The 17,390-nt window shown below is 48.2% G+C and overlaps 1 protein-coding gene across 29 annotated transcripts in view; it reads right to left on the reverse strand.

Annotated features, from left to right (window-relative positions):
• PLEKHA6 (pleckstrin homology domain containing A6) overlaps nucleotides 1-17,390 on the reverse strand; it is a 166,211-nt gene that overhangs the window by 11,786 nt on the left and 137,035 nt on the right. For 23 of the 29 annotated variants that reach the window (XR_004272149.1, XM_032288861.1, XM_032288854.1 and 20 more), the window contains 6 exons: nucleotides 15,845-15,956; nucleotides 15,097-15,236; nucleotides 13,998-14,147; nucleotides 12,568-12,697; nucleotides 12,258-12,364; nucleotides 54-230 (listed from right to left, as the gene is read on the reverse strand). Coding sequence is in view for 28 of the 29 variants with exons in the window: in XM_032288861.1 (XP_032144752.1) it covers nucleotides 54-230; nucleotides 12,258-12,364; nucleotides 12,568-12,697; nucleotides 13,998-14,147; nucleotides 15,097-15,236; nucleotides 15,845-15,956 (816 nt within the window). In the remaining variant the exon portion in view is untranslated. The remainder of the gene's footprint in view (nucleotides 1-53; nucleotides 231-12,257; nucleotides 12,365-12,567; nucleotides 12,698-13,997; nucleotides 14,148-15,096; nucleotides 15,237-15,844; nucleotides 15,957-17,390) is intronic. The other 6 variants (XM_032288855.1, XM_032288853.1, XM_032288878.1 and 3 more) reach the window with 3 other exon arrangements.

Here is a 17,390-nt window from a genome sequence, read left to right on the forward strand (position 1 = left end):
CAGTGTTTGGCAGATGCCAGGCTCACGCCTGTGGGTAGCTGGGAAGGCATTACCACTTTGTAGGCTGGCCGGGGACTGGGCTCGGGGGCCGGGCTGGCCGGGAGCTGCAGGCTTCTCCTCTTCTCCTTCATGGAGCCACTCTGGTGCCGCCGCATTCGGTCAATCTGCTCCTCCACGCTCATCTTGACCTTCCCCTCGCCAGGGAACACAGCACTCTTGGGGCGTTCCTGCTGCCATGGGAAAACAGAGCTCTGACAAGTGCCTTATTGCCCACCCAGCTTTTCCATCCCAAACCCTTAACATTTACCTTCTACAGGAAGTCTGCCTGTAGTGGGCTGAACAGTGATCCCTCAAAGATATGTCCAAGTACCAACCCCAGGTATCGAGAGTGTAACCTTATTTAGAAATATGAGATCATTGCCGGGCGCGGTGGCTCACGCCTGTAATCCTGGCACTTTGAGAGGCCGAGGTGGGTGGATCACGAGGTCAGGAGTTCAAGACCAGACTGACCAACATGGTGAAACCCTGTCTCTACTAAAAGTACAAAATTTAGCTGGGCATGGTGGCACACACCTGTAGTCCCAGCTACTTGGGACACTGAGGCAAGAGAATTGCTTGAACCCAGGAGGCGGAGGTTGCAGTGAGCAGAGATTGTGCCACTGTACTCCAGCCTGGGTGACAGAGTAAGACTCAGTATCAAAAAAAAAAAAAAAAAAAGAAAAGAAAAGAAATATGAGATCATCCTGAATTAGAGTGGGCCCTAATCCAATAATGGGTGTCCTCATAAGAGACAGAAGACAAGAAGATGACACACAGGGTAGAGGTGACATGAAAAGGGAGGCAGAAATTGGAGTGGTTCGTTTACTCAGAAAAAAATGCCAAGGATTGCCAGCAATAACCAGAAGTTAGGAGAGAAGCCTGGAACAGATTCTCCCTTAGAGCCTCCAAAAGGAGCCAACCCTGACACCACCTGGGTTTTGAACTTGTGCATCCATAAGAGCACACACTTCTACTGTTTAAAGCCACCTGCGTGTGGTTGTTACAGGAGTCCTAGGAAACTAACACAGATTTTGGTACTGGGAAGGGGGTGCTGCTATAACACATACCTAAAAATGTGGTAGAGACTTTGGAATTGGGTAATGGGTAGAGGCTGGGAGAATGTCAAGGCACATAATAGAAAAAGCCTAGTAGATTTCCTTGAAGACATGACTGGCAGAAATATGAACTTCAAAGATGATTCTGGTAAGGGCTCAGAGGTCGTGAACAGCATAGAAAAGAAAGCTTCTATTGCCCTAGAGAATATAGTCATGCCTCTGTATCCCAGGGGACTGGTCCCAGGACCCTGCTGGATATCAAAATTCATGAATTGTTAAATCTCTGCTGTAAAATGGTGTAGATGTGCGTATAACCCATACGTATCCTCTTGTATACTTTAAATCACCTTTAGATTACTTATAATGCCTAATATAATGTAGATGCTATATAAATAGTTGTTATCCTGTCTTGTTGGGTTTTTTCTTCCCCCGCCCCCCGCCAAGATGGGGTCTTGCTCTGTCACCCAGGCTGGAGTGCAGTCGTGCAATCATAGCTCACCACAGCCTTGAACTCCTGGGTTCAAGCAATCTTCCTGCATCAGCTTTCCAAGTAACTGGGACTACAGACACATGCCAGTGTGCCTGGCTAATTTTTTAATTATTATTATTTGTAGAGATGAGGTCTTGCTTTGTTCCCAAGCTGGTCTCGAACTCTTAGCTTCAAGCAATCCTTTTGTCCCAAAGTGCTGGGATTATAAGTGTGAGCCACCATGCCTGGCCTGTATTGCTTTTTATTATTTTATTTTTACTGTTGTATTTTTAAATTGTTTTTTCCCTGAATATTTTTGATCTGTAGTGGTTGAATCCATGGATGTGAAACCCACAGATAGGGAGAGCCCACTGTATACATATCATGAATGAAAAGCTGGTAGAAATATGAATGTTAAAGATGCTTCTGGTAAGGTCTCAGAAGGAAATGAGAAACGTGTTATTAGAAAGTGGAAGAAAGGTCATCATTATAAAGTGGCAGAGGTTTGGATGAATTGTTTTCTACTGCTGAGTGGAAACAACTCGAAAGCTATGAAGAACTTAGATACTTAGCTGAGGAGATTTCCAAGCAAAGTGTTGAAGGTGTGGCCTGGTTTCTCTTTGTACTTATAGGAAAATGACCGAGAAAATAAACTGAAGAAAGAGCTGTTAAGCCAAGAGAAACCAGCACTTTTTTATTTGGGAGGTTCTCAGCCTACCTACTTCACAAAGGATGCTTAAATTAGGAAACTTATTGTAGAAAAAGCGTGCCCCAGGGAGAAGGTCAAGGGTGTGGCTGGACAACATTTTGCTAGAGAGATTAGGTGTGTGACTCATGGACCCAATTAACCATCCCAAAAGAAGCTAGAAATAGAGATGGAGTGATCGAGAATGGACACCCTTGAGATACAAAGGGGGCCTACAAAGTTTCTGAGGCCGTTACACATGCAGAAACACTGCTAGCTTGTACAGAAAAGGACAGAGATAAGATGAAATGGAAAATGAAAATAGCTGTGAGACTTCTGAGATTCTACAGGGAGGAAATAGGCTAATAGAGCTACTTAGCTACAAACACATGCTAACCTTCAAGGAAAAGCAAGAGTGACTCAGGCAAAGCCATGGATGCAGAGGCAGCGGCCAGAGAGGCAGGCCTAGAGGCAGGGGCTGATGGAGCCTCTGTGGGCCCAGTGGGCAGGGGAGTGAGCCACGGAGGATTCTTCTCAGGCTTTGAAACCTAATGGAATTTCCCCTGCTGGATTTGAAACTTGCTTGGAATGGTGACCCCTTTGTTCCTTCCAGCTTCTCTTTGTTGGTACAGGAATGACTTACGTTTTAAAAAAAGTTTATTTTTTTTTAAATTTATTTTTAAAATAGAAACAGGGTCTCACTTGCCCAGGTTGGCCTCAAACTCCTGGGCCCAAGAGAGCCTCCTGCCTCAGCCTCCCAAAGTGCTGGGATTATAGGCATGAGCCACCACACCTGGCCAGGAATGACTTACTTATGCTTGTCCTCTGCCATTGTATTTTGAAAACAGATTGCTCTAGCTTACTTTTCTTTCTTTCTTTTTCTTTCTTTCTGCTTTTTCTTTCTTTTCTTTCCTCTTTTTTCTTTCTCTTTCTTCTTCTTTCCCTTTCTTCCTCTTTCTTTCCTTTCTTTCATCTCTTTCTTTTTTCTTTCTTTCTCTCTCTTTCTTTCTATGTTTTGTTTCTGTCTTGTTCTGTTGTCCAGGCTAAAGTGCAGTGGCATGACCACAGCTCACTGCAGCCTCAGCCTCCAGGGCTCAGATGATCTTCCAGCCTAAGCCTCCTGGAGGAGGTTGTGACTATAGGCATGCACTACCACATCCGGCTAATTTTATTTTATTTTTATTTTTTTGAGATGGAGTCTCGCTCTGTTACCCAGGCTGGAGTACAATGGCATGATCTCAGCTCCCTGCAGCCTCCATCTCCTGGGTCCAAGTGATTATCCTGCCTCAGCCTCCTGAATAGGTGAGATTACAGGTGCAGGCCACCATACCCAGCTAATTCTTGTATTTTTAGTAGAGACGTGGCTTCACCATGTTGGCCAGGCTGGTCTTGAACTCCTGACCTCAGATGATCCACCTGCCTCACCCTCCCAAAGTGCTGGGATTACAGGTGTGAGCCACTGCACCCAGCCCACCTGGCTAATTTTTAAGTTTTTTGTAGAGGCAGGGTCTCACTATGTTGCCCAGACTGGTCTCAAACTCCTGGGCTCAAGTAATCCTCCTGCCTTGACCTCCCAAAGTGCTGAGACTACAGGTGTGAACCACTGGACCCAGCCAATTAATTTGTTTTCTAGTTTTACAAATGGAGAGGACTTTGTCCCAAAATGGATCATACCTTGAGTTTCATGCATACAAGATGGAAATGAGTTAGATGATGAGATTTGGGACATTTGAGCTGATGATACTTCAGTGACATATTAGACTTAGGATGCAGTCACAGGCTGAGGCTTTTGGGAATGCTGGTGTTAGGCGAATGTATTTTGCAAGTGAAATGGGCATGAAATTTGGGTGTCATAAAGTGGACTGAAGTTATTGAATAGTAGCCCCCAAAAGAGATGCTCAAGTCCCAGCCCCCAATACCTGTGACTGTAACCGTATCTGGAAATAGGTCTCTGCAGATGTAATTAAGAATCTCAAGATGAGACAATCCTGGATGAGGGTGGGCCCTAAATTCAATGACAAATATTCTTATATGGGACATGAAAGAAGACACACAGAAAAGGGGGTGATGTGAAGATGGAGGCAGAGATTTGGTTGATGCATCTGCAATCCAAGGAATGCCAAGAGTTACCAGGAACCACCGTAAGCCAGGAGAAAGGCATGAAACAGATTATTTCTCAGTGTCTCCAAATGAACCAACCCTGCTGGCACCTTGATTTGGACTTCCAGCCTCCACAGCTGTGACAGAATAAGCTTCTGTTGTTTTAAGTCTCCTGGTTTGTGGTGATTGGTTAATTCCTGGCAGCCCTACGAAATCCGCATTGCCTTGGGTCAGCACATATGACTTTGAACACTGACTTTTGCTGCTTTCCCTCCTTTGTATTTCAGCAATAGCACATTATGACAATTTTGTAAAATATTCTTTTTTTAATTTTTAATTTTTTATTTTTTGAAACGGAGTTTCACCCTGTCACCCAAGCTGGAGTGCAGTGGTGTGATCTCGGCTCACTGCAACCTCTGCCTCCTGGGTTCAAGTGATTCTCCTGCCTCAGCCTCCTGAGTATCTGGGATTACAGGTGCCCACAACCATGCCCGGCTAATTTTTTTGTATCTTTAGTAGAGACGGGGTTTCTCCACGTTGGCCAGGCTGGTCTCGAACTCCTGACCTCGTGATCTGCCTGCCTTGGCCTCCCAAAGTGCTAGGATTACAGGCATGAGCCATCAAGCCCAGCCTTCTTTTATATTTCATGCATATGTGATGGTTCATACTTGAGTCAACGTGACTGGATTGAAGGATATAAAGTATCGATCCTGGGTGTGTCTGTGAGGATGCTACCAAAAGAGATTAGCATTTGAGTCAGTGGACTGGGGAAGGCAGATCCAATCTTAATCTGGTGGGCACAATCCAATCAGCTGCCAGTGAATATAAACTAGGCAGAAAAACATGAAAAGGAGAGGCCTCCCAGCCTACATCTTTCTCCTGTGCCGGATGCTCCCTGCCCTTGAACATCAGATCTCCAGGTTCTTTAGTTTTGAGACTCAGACTGACTCTTCTTGTTCCTCAGCTTGCAAATAGCCTATTGTGGGACCTTATGATCATGTAAGTTAATACTTAATAAACTCCCCTTTATATATATATCCTATTGGTTCTGTCCCTCTAGAGAGCCCTAACTAATACAGGTTTTGGTATTAAGGATGGAGTTCGTTGGCTTTGGGGTTTCTGGAGTTGGCTGCTTAATATGATTAGACTCGAAAATGCTAAGGACTCTACAGGTATTGATCAACTTACCACCTATGCAACTTACGACCATTCGACTTTACGACCACAATCGCTAGCCACAAATGCTCCACGTCTGGCAGCGCAAACGTTGCCCAGCTGGGCGTATGACAGTGCGGACCAGCTTCCAGCAGCACTACCATCTCCGTGTGCACCATTTCAACTGTACATATAGCCTACTCAACTTATGACCAAATCGTGTTACGACCGGTCTGCGGTCCCGACCGTGGTCGTAAGTCGAGCACTAGCTGTACTTCTAATAGTATGCAGAACACTGATAGTCATTGGCATGAGCCGTTCAGAGAGTTATGCAAATAAGTGCATTTGACACTCCTGATTCACCACTCGTTGAGAGGCAAGTTTAGTGACTCTATACATAATACCTCTGACCAGATGTGGAGAAGCAAGGAGCATAATGAAGCTAGCTGGTTGTTCCTAAGTTCAGTGGACAAAGCGATGAAAGAAAATGATGAACTCAGGGACTCTATCTCCCAGCTTCAGAAGCAGATACTGAGCCTCAAATCTGCTAAGACTGTCCTGACTTAGAGTCTTATCTCCTGTGGAGAAAGAGCTGAAATTGCGTAAAAACAGACACAATCTTTTATCATGCAAATGGCTGACCTGCAATGAAAGATGTATGCACAGCCTGGCCAGGTGTTTACTGTTATAATGAGGGCATTGATTGGAAAAGAGTGGGACTCTGAAACTTGAAATGGGGACATGTAGGAGGACCCTGATAAAGCTGGGGACATTGAGTTTGTAAACTCTTATGAACCTGTTTTTGCCAGAAGGAACAGCTTCTTTATTCCCAACAGTGGCAACATCCCCTCCCCAGCCCATGCTGCCCTCAGCCTTTCCACTCTTGTCTGAGGAGGTAAGCCCTGTGCTGCCTGAGGCCACAGTGATGGCCTCCCCGGAAGCAGTTGCCAGGCAAGAAAATGTTGATTCTCTGCAGAAGGCACCCACAGCACCTCTGTGTGCTTCTAGACCTATAACTAGACTAAGTCCTGGTGGGCCCCTAGAGGTGAGGTTGAGAGTATGACCCATGAGGAGGTACACTACACTCAAAATGACTGTTAAGAGTTCTCTAATTTATATAAACAGAAATCTGGAGAACAGGCATGGGAATGGATATTAAGGGTGTGGGATAATGGTGGAAGGAACACAGAGTTGGATTAGGCTGAATTTATTGATTTGGGCCCACTAAGGAGGGACTCTGCATTTAATGTTGCAGCTCAGGGAGTTAAAAAAGATTCTAATAGTTTATTTGCTTGGTTAGCTGACATATGGATTAAAAGATGGTCCACTGTGAGCAAGCTGGAAAAGCCTGATCTCCCTTGGTTTAATGTAGATGAAGGGATCCAAAGGCTCAGGGTGATTGAGATGGTGGAGTGGATTAGTGACTTTAGACCTACCCATTCCAGCTGGGAGGGTTCAGAAGATATACCACTGACCAATGCCTTGCAAAATAGATTTGTGAGAGCGGCACCTGCATCTTTGAAGAGCCCTGTAATTGCTCTTCTCGGCATGTCAGATCTAATGGTGGGAACTGCAGTCACTCAACTACAAGATTTAAATACTAAATATAATGGGAATAATTGGAACTCGAGGTGGCAGGGACCAAGTGGCAGCACTCAACTGTCAAATGCAAAGTGGGTGTAGCTATTGTAATGGACAGCAGAGGCAAAACGGCACCAGAATAGTATGACTCATGTAGAGCTCTGGCATTGGCTAATTAATCACGGTGTTCGAAGTGAAATTGATAGGAACCCTACTGTATTCCTACTTAATTTATACAAGCAGAAAACTCCTAAGTCAAATGAACAAAAGACTAATTTGAATTATAAAAGCAGAGAATGCACAACCTCTCTATTTCCAGATTTGAGCCAGTTTACAGATGCAGAACCCCTTGAATGAAGGGGAGGCCTGGTCCTCCTGAGGAAGGACCCCAATACATTACCAACAATTTATGCAGTGAATCTTTCTTACATCCTTCCCCAAGGAGACCTCTGGCCTTTTACCAGGGTAACTGTGCAATGGGGAGAGGGAAATTATCAGACATTTCGGGGACTACTGGACAGTGGCTTTGAGCTGATGTTGATTCCAGGGGACTCAAAACGTCACTATGGTCCTCCAGTTAAAGTAGGGGCTTAGGGAGGTCAGGTAACTAATGGAGTGTTAGCTCAGGACCAACTTACAGTGGGTCCAGTGGGTCCCTGGACTTATCCTGTGGTCATTTCCCCAGTGCAAGAATGTATAATTGGCATAGACATACTTAGCAACTGGCAGAACCCCCTCATTGGCTCCCTGACTGGTAGGGTGAGGGCTATTATGATGGGAAGGGCCAAATGCAAGCCATTAGAGCTGCCTCTACCTATAAAAATATTAAATCAAAAACAATATTGTATCTCTGGAGGGACTGGGGCAATTAGTGCCACCATGAAGGACTTGAAAGATACAGGGGTGGCGATTCCCACCACATCCCCGTTCGACTCTCCCATTTGGCCTGTGCAGAAGACATGTGGATCTTGGAGAATGACAATGGATTATCATAAGCTTAATCAAGTGGCGACTCCAATTGCAGCTGCTGTACCAGATGTGGTTTCATTGCTTGAGGAAATTAACACATCTCCTGGTACCTGGTATGTAGCCATTGACTCGGCAAATGCTTTTTTTTTCATTCTTGTCCATAAGGCCCACCAGAAGCAATTTGCCTTCAGCTGGCAAGGTCAGCATATACATTTACTGTCTTACCTCAGGGGCATATGAACTGTCTAGCTTTGTGTTATAATTTTATTCAGAGAGACCTTGATCACTTTTCGCTTCTGCAATCACACTGGTCCATTACATTGATGACCTTATGCTGATTGGATCCAGTGAGCAAGAAGTAGCAAACACACCAGACTTATTGATGAGACATTTGCATACCAGAGGATGGGAAATAAATCTGACTAAAATTCAGGGAGCTTCTACCTCAGTAAAATTTCCAGGGGTCCAGTGGTGTGGGGCCTGTCAAGATATTTCTTCTAAGGTGAAGGATAAGTTGCTGCATTTGGCCCCTCCTACAACCAAGAAGGAGGCACAATGCCTAGTGGGCCTATTTGGATTTTGGAAGCAACATATTCCTCATTTGGTGTGTTGCTCTGGCCCACTTATCGAGTGACCTGAAAGGCTGCCAGTTTTGAGTGGGGTCCAGAACAGGAGAAGGCTCCGCAACAGGTCCAGGCTGCTCTGCCACTTGGGCCATATGGCCTAGCAGATCCAATGGAGCTTGAGGTGTCCGTGGCAGATAGGGATGCTGTCTGGAGCCTTTGGCAGGCTCCCATAGGTGAATCACAGCAGAGGCCTCTAGGATTTTGGAGCAAGGCTCTGCCATCTTCTGCAGATAACTACCCTCCTTTTGAGGGACAGCATACCAGGTACCTGTTACTGGGTTTTGGTGGAAACTGAACGTTTGACTATAGGTCATCAAGTCACCATGCAACCTGAACTGCCTATCATGAACTGGGTGCTTTCTGACCATCTAGCCATAAAATGGGTTGTGCACAGCAGCATTCTATCATCAAATGGAAGTGGTATATACGTGACTGGGCTCGAGTAGGTCCTGAAGGCACAAGTAAGTTACACGAGGAAGTGGCTCAAATGCCCATGGTCTCCAGTCCTGCCACCCTGCCTTCTCTCCCCTACCCTGCAATGATGGCCTCATGGGGAATCCCCTATGATCAGTTGACAGAGGAAGGAAAGACTAGGGCCTGGTTCACAGGTGGTGAAGCCCAATATGCAGGCACCACTCAAAAGTGAACCACTGCAGCACTACAGCCCTTTCTAGGACAAGGGAAATCTTCCCAGTGGGCGGAACTTCAAGCAGTGCACCTGGCTGTGCACTTTGGGTGGAAGGAGAAATGGCCAGATGTGCGATTCTATACTGATTCATGGGCTGCAGTCAATGGTTTGGCTGGATGGTCAGGGACTTGGAAGAAGCATGATTGGAAAATTGGCGACAAAGAAATTTGGGGAAAAGGTATATGGATGGACCTCTGTGAGTGGTCAAAAACCATGAAGACATTTGTATCCTATGTGAGCACTCACCAATGGGTGACCTCAGCAGAAGAGGACTTTAATAATCAAGTGGATAGGATGACCCATTCTGTGGACACCACTCAACCTCTTTTCCCAGCCACCCCTTTCATCACCCAATGGGCCCATGAACAAAGTGGTCATGGTGGCAGGCATGGGGGTTATGCATGGGCTCAGCAACGTGGTCTTCCACTCACCAAGGCTGACCTGACTACAGCCATTGCTGAGTGCCCAATTTGCCAGCAGCAGAGACCAACATTGAGCCCTCACTATGGCTCCATTCCTCGGGGTGATCAGCCAGCTACCCAATGGCAGGTTGATTATATTGGACCTCTTTCATCATGGAAAGGGCAGAGGTTTGCCCTCACTGGAAAAGACACTCCAGATATGGGTTTGCCTATCCTGCACACAATGCTCCTACCAAGACTACCATCCATCGATTCACGAAATGCCTTATCCACCGTCATGGTATTCCACACAGCATTGCCTCTGACCAAGACACTCATTTTGCAGGTAAAGAAGCGTGCCAGTGAGCTCGTGCTCATGGAATTCACTGGTCTTACTATGTTCTCAAACATCCTGAAGCAGCTGGATTGACAGAACAGTGGAATGGCCCTTTGAAGTCACAATTACAAATTGTGACTGCAAATACTTTGCAGAGCTGGGGCAAAGTTCTCTAGAAAGCTGTGTATGCTCTGAATCAGCAGCATCCAATATACGGTACTTTTTCTCTGATAGCCAGGATTTATGAGTCCAGGGATCAAGGAGTGGAAGTGGAAGTGTACCACTCATCAACACCACTAGTGATCCACTAGCAAAGTTTTTACTTCCTATTCCCTCAACATTATGTTCTGCTGGCCTAGAGGTCTTAGTTCCTGTGGAAGGAATGCTGTCACCAGGAGACACAACAACAATTCCATTAAACTGGAAATTAAGATTGCCACCTGGACACTTTGGGCTCCTCCTACCTTTAAATCAACAGGCTAAGAAGAGATTTACAGCGTTGGCTGGGGTGACTGACCTGGGCTATCAAGATGAAATCAGTCTACCACTCCACAACGGAGGTAAGGAAGCATATGCATAGAATACAGGAGATCCATTTGGGCATCTTTTAGTATTACCATGCCCTGTGATTAAGGTCAATGGGAAACTACAACAGCCCAATCCAGGCAGGACTGCAAATGGCCCAGACCCTTTAGGAATGAAGGTTTGGGTTACTCCACTAGCAAAAGCACCATGACCTGCTGAGGTGCTTGCTGAAGGCAGAGGGAATACACAATGGGTAGCAGAAGAAGGTGGTCATCAATACCAGCTGTGGCCACGTGACCAGCTGCAGAGAGACTGTAAGGGTCACGGGTATTTCCTCCTTCTTTTCCTAAAAATATGTTTGTGCATGTATATACTTGTGCTAAGGAAATATCTTATGTCAGTTTGTTTGTTTTTTTTTTTTTTTTGAGATGGAGTCTTGCTCTGTCACCAGGCTGGGGTGCAGTGGCGCAATCTCGGCTCACTGCAACCTCCGCCTCCTGGGTTCAAGTGATTCTTCCGCCTCAGACTCCCAAGTAGCTGGGACCACAGGCATGTGTCACCACGCCAGGCTAATTTTTTTTTTTTTTGTATTTTTAGTAGAGACGGGGTTTCACCATGTTGGCCAGAATGGTCTCGATCTCTTGACCTCGTGATCCACCCGCCTTGGCCTCCCAAAGTGCTGGGATTACAGGCGTGAGCCACCGCGCCTGGCCCAGGAAATATCTTGATTTCATTTCCTTTTGCTTTATCATGGGACACGGGACTTGTTAAGCTCACATCAGCATTAGGTATTGTTCACTTTATGTAATAGTATTTGTGTTGGGGACTGGTGCATTTCCCATTGTAGGAAGGATAGTTGTTTTATGTTAGGTGTAATTATGACATTATTATTGTCTTTATTTGAAGATTATGACGATCTCAGGAGATGTGTATAGGTTCAAGTTGACAAGGGGTAGACTTGCGATGGTTAATACTGAGTGTCAGCTTGACTGGATTGAAGGATACAAAGTATTGATCCTGGGTGTGTCTGTGAGGGTGTTGCCAAAGGAGACTAACACTTGAGTCAGTGGGCTGGAGAAGGCAGATTCATCTTTACTCTGGTGGGCACAATCTAATCAGCTGCCAGTGAATATAAAGAAGGCAAAAAATCATGAAAAAGAGAGATGGGCCTAACCTCTCAGCCTACATCTTTCTCCCATGCTGGATGCTTCCTGCCCTCCAACACTGGACTCCAAGTTCTTCAGTTTTGGGACTCAGACTGGCTCTCCTTGCTCCTCAGCTTGCAGATACCCTATTATGGGACCTTGTGATTATATAAGTTAATACTTAATAAGCTCCCCTTTATTTACGTATACATACATACACGCACGCGCGCGTGCACACGCGTATCCTGTTAGTTCTGTCCCTCTAGAGAACCCTTACTAATACAGCATATGTCCCTCATCCCTGACACATCTGCCTGCAGAGAAGCTCCTCCTCCAGTGGGGCTCTTGCCCCTCCTCCCACATGTTCCACCTTCCTCTCCAGCCCTGAGTTTCTTGCACAGCAGAGGCAGGTGTGTGGACACACACAGTCCCCGGGGCTCGCAGCCCAGCTCAGGCCTGCATGAGCTCTCAAAGATACCCACCTGGGAGGACAGTCCATTGGTGAGCCCATGGGCATTCCTTCTCACCACCGCTGATGGGGTCACCTCGTCATCTGTGGGTGATTTTGTCCGAGGGGGCACAATGCCAACTGCAGAAAGACAGAGTAGCCGGTGGGCCTCATGAAGCACAGGGGAGCAGGAAGCCAACTTCTCAGAGACAGGCTCAGCCCCATTCTCTACTGAGATTAAAAAGCCCAGTGTGTGGCACTGGGCTTTGGGTGTGAATGAGCACCCAGGGCTCCTCCCTGAGCAACCTTGCCTTACTTCTAGGGGAAGATGAGACAGAAAATACCTTTGTTGAGAGCTGCCTGCTTCTCTGCCTCTACCTCTTGCCTGGTGGGCACAAGGCTGATGTCTCTGGAGGTGTCCAGGGGTGATGTCTGGTGGGGGTCTTTCTTGCTTTGTTCATAGTTTGCCTTGGGCTGGGGAGAAAGGGTGAGAAGACAGTGATGTTAGTGTGGATGCCAGTGATATTTCTTTGTTTTGTAGTGGTTGAACTTGGCCCCCAGTGATGTTTCTTTGTTTTGTAGTAGTTGAAGCTCAAACCCTTGAAGATAAAGGGAACAAGGAAATGCCATGTGTGCCACCTGGGAGGCGGACAGGAATGCACTGGAGCCTCCCACCCATGTCCTTTAAGGCTGGCCAAGGATGGGCCATTTTGGGGAATGAGAGCTCATGGCCTCTAAGAGGCCCCCTAACCTGACCAGTTGTCTTGGCTGGCACTAAGAACTGCAGACTTGCTGTGAGCCAGAGTCAAGGAATGGCCGGTGGGGGGGTCTCTGAGGATCCTGTAGGGAATCCTACCAGAGACATAAGCAAACAGAACCAGGCGGGCCTTGGTGTCAGGATTCTAGGGAAATGAAAAGGGCACTTAGTGTGTGGGCTCACACAGTCGTGAGACTAGAAGAGACCTCAGCCATCATCTGAGCCACCTCCGCTTGTGGTACAGTTGAAGAATCTAAGCCTCAGTGAGGGGAATACGGAAAGAAGACCAGGCTAAAGTTCAGCAACTCCAGTTCTAGCCCAACTAGAGAGCAAAGGTCCCCTTTCTTCACCTGTCAAATACAGGTAACATTACCTGCTCTGCCAGTCTCACCAGGCGAACCCTCAAGGGTTATGCAAATTACACACAGCTACACCTAGATGAACACATGTGTTTTTCAATTTTAGGCGCAGGACTCTTTCTACTCACCACACAACCTCTTCCAAGCCTAACTGCATATCTCCTGGATCTTGGCTAGGGATGCAGGTGAGAGAGCAAGCCAGAGAAAGGGCCTGTATCCTTATACTCCAGGGACTCATGAAACCCAGCGAGGATACAATACAAGGTGGAGGCAGGGAGAGAGCATGGGCGGAGTGGGGCCTGAGATGGGCACAGGAAGGGATTGGAACGGCACTGGTAGGAGTGTCACTCAGTTTCCATTGGCTGGTCATGTTGGTAGGGAGTGGGGCATAATGGCTGTGCATGAGTCTGGGGGTGGGGCAGACAGTAACTCACGTCCCCATTACCTACAGAAAGCAAAAAGGCACAGAAAGATGGCGTGTGTCATGGTGTCAACTATCCTTTCTTATCCTAGAGTCCAGCTGTGCAGGGGCACTGTAGAAACCAAGCTTTGGGACTATTAATGGGGAAATGACTCCAGTGCCCTGCCTTGACCCCTCACCTGACCCTCTGCCCCTTGTCCCCTGCCCCACCCTCCAGGACCCAAGGGTGCTGGGTACCTGCCCCCTGGCCGTCTCGCCACTGCAATGCCAGGAAGGGGAGCTGGGGTAGGGCCAGAAGCGGCTCTCGCTAGGGAGTGGAGGGACGGCTGGAGGAGACTCCAGGGGGACGTAGGCTTTGGGGAGGGGAGGCCGAGGCGGGCCGGGTTCCTGAGGCAGACAGAAGCCAGAGCATTAGGAAGAACAAGAGCAGCCACTGTGAGAGCAGGAGAAAAGAGCGTTAGCAGGAGGCAGACAACAACATCGCTGGAGACCTGGGCAGGCCCCTGGGACAACTGCATTCCCACCCATGGCCTGCAGAGAGTGCCAGCTCCGGAGCTAACTCTCTGCCCAACCTTCAAGGCCCTCCTTGACCCAGCCCCTACCTGTCTACCACTTCCCACTGCTCCCCAGGTTTTCCCAAAGCTCTCTCATTGCCTCACCCCCATGCCAGGCAGCTCCTCTCCCACCCCTCTGCTTTTACCCGCTCTCCTGCCTAGAATGCCTTTCCCTTGTTCCTCTCCCTGTCTTGCTGCTCCACAGCCTGGTTTAGGCTCTATCTACCCTCTGCTGGAACATCAGAGCGTTTACAGTCCGAACCATTTGGCTCAATACTGAGACATACACCATCATGTTCCTACAAATCGGTCTTAGTCCATGGGATGCTGGGCTCCCTGAGTGAAGCCTTTGGGCACATGTGTGTATCTTTCTAAGACGGCCTCATGGCACCCCATGCCCAAAGTTGAGCCCCAGAAAACACTTGCTGATTGACTAGGAAACTGCTCCCCACACTGACCCTCAGCCCTCTCGCTATCCCGGCGTCATCCTGGATTTAAATTCCTATGAAATGCATGCTGTCTGCTATCCAACCTGGTGCCCAGGAACAGGCTTCGCTGAAAGGGAGCTAAAGATGACAGATGGAGATGAGAACAGGTGAAGGGGAAACCTGGAGGGAAGTTCACAAAACAGGGTGTGAGAATGACCTCCTTAGACAAAGAGCTCAAGCACTAGGGCTGGAGGCCTGTGGGGAAGAGATGGGCACAGAGGTTGTATAGTTTCAGACAAATGAGGGTCCAGTCCTCCCTCCCCCACCTACCTTCTACTCCGTTTCTCAGCTTACCTCGTTGGAACCAGGCTTGGTGGGGGACCCCTGAGAGCCCGACACCAGTGAAAAGGGGCTGAGGGGGCTGGTGAGGCTGGCGGAGCTGAGGGGGCTGGCCGGGCTGTTGGAGCTGTAGGTGGCTGAGGTGCCAAGTCCTCCTTGGGGGAAACAGAAGGGGAGAGGTGAGCAATGGAGGAGGGTGTGGCCTGGTGGGTAGATGGACACTGTGAGTGGAGGTAGCAGGGAGAGGCCAGACCCAGGGCGGACTTTATGTCTCAGGGCCACCTGGGCCTGCTGAAGGGACTCATTACAGGTTCTGGGGCCACAGGCTGGCTGCTGAGAGTTGTGCTGCGGGGAAGATGGTGGATGGAAATGACACTGTTGTCCCTGGGGTGTCAAGGAAGCCAGCCTGAGGTCCCAGGGCTCAAGGAAAACTCGAAGGTAGGGGTCACAGGTCACCAGTGCGTCCATGTGCTTGGGGGCTGGGGAGGCTCAGCTGCTTTTGACCTTTTTTGGAGAGGACTCTAGAGTATCAGGGTCAACAGTGTCTCTGAGTTGTCTACTTGGTCTATTCTGGGGTGGGGAGGAGGGAGTGAGAGAGCCCTACCTACCACCCTAGAACCCAGGGGAAGATTCTGGAGTCCCAAGAAGGCCCTGCCTGGCTCTGAACACAGTGTGAGCTGGCAGGTGTGGGATGGAGGCCAGAAATACTGGAGCACTCCTGGTGAGGCAAGCAGCCCAGGAGGCTGGTGCAGGAGGCACCCACCTCTGTGCTTGGCAGTGTCCGTGCCCCGGGAGGGGTTGTTCTTCCTCAGCCCCTCCATCACATCCTGGATCCTCCAGATCTCCTTTTGGATTTGCCGGTTCAGCACCTCATTCTGAAGCAGCCACTCAGACAGTCAAAGGGAATGGCCATGAGGAGTGTCCCGCCCTCTCCTTCCACCCATACCTCTCGGCGCGCACGCACACACACACACACACACACGCACACGCACACACACGCCCCTCCAGAAGTCATCTTTCTCATGGGCAGCCTCTGCTCTTCAGCCTCTAGGAGACTCACCCCAGAATTGACTGAGTCTCCGAACCAAGATTGAGGACCCACCCTTCTGAGTTCCCCCAGGGGGGACCAGGTGGTCTTAGAGTGAATGCCCATCTACGTTAACGCTTTATGGTATATCCTGTTTTTCATGGGATAAGAATTTCCATTTACTGCTTTTCTTCACATCCAAACAGCCCTTTTCTAACACCCACTCCCAGCGTATACCTAGAGTCATGAATTTAATTACACTTGACACTCTGAAAGGTAACAGCTCCCATTTATTTAGCATCCCTTAGCACCAGGCACTGTGCTAAGCGCTTTGCACATACAGCGCTAACTTATTTCGGCTGCTCGACTCTAGCAGGGAAGGGCAGCAGCTGTCCCCTCTTCAGAGATGAAGAGACTCACACCCAAGGCCATTTATTTAGTAAGCAGCATCACCGTCATCTAAATATGGGTCTATTTGGACTCAAAAGTTGGTGCTCTTGACCACAACCCTATCCCCTCTCCTAAAATGTCTGTGTTTCAAGCAAGGTTTGGCCACGGGACATGGTGGTATTTGGGCCCTCTGGACCAGGCGAGTCTTCACTTCACCCTACCTACCAGGTGCAAGGTAGGGGTGGTGAGTGGCATTACCATGAAGGAAACAGAAGAAAATGGGGGAAACCAGGGTGTTAACTACATCAGAAAGACAGGGCTTGCAACCTAGTTAGAAAAGAGGCAGGGCCTGGGTGAAAAAGAGACAGAGGAAAGAAAAGAATAAGAACTCCCCAAGATCATCAGGTCCATCCTCCTGCCTCTGGGAAGACGGTTTCTAAACCATCTCAGGAAGAAAAGCCTCTTTTCTGTCTAAAAATTCCTGAGCAGATTGCTCCTGCACCACCTACTCTTCTAATGCCTGAGTTATTTATATGACACGTCTGTTTTTAAATACTGCTGGGCATGGTGGCTCATGCCTGTAATCCCAGAACTTTGCGAGGCTAAGGGAGGAGGATCACTTGAACTCAGGAGTTTGAGACCAGCCCGGCCAACATAGAGAGACCCTGTCTCTATAAAAAATTTAAAAATTAGCAGGGCATGGTGGTTCAAGACTGTGGTCCCAGCTACTCAGGAGGCTGAGGTGGGAGGATCGCTTGAGCCCAGGGCACTCAAGGCTGCAGTGAGCTGTGATTGTGCCACTGTACTCCAACCTGGACGACAGAGCAAGACCCCATCCCAAGAGAAAAAAAAATCCTTTCAGTCATAAAACACCTTGTATCTAACTGAAGTC

The sequence above is a fragment of the Sapajus apella genome, unplaced genomic scaffold, assembly GCF_009761245.1.
Source record: "Sapajus apella isolate SASKATOON/1434 unplaced genomic scaffold, GSC_monkey_1.0 scaffold22, whole genome shotgun sequence".
In the NCBI taxonomy this organism is placed as follows: domain Eukaryota; kingdom Metazoa; phylum Chordata; class Mammalia; order Primates; family Cebidae; genus Sapajus; species Sapajus apella.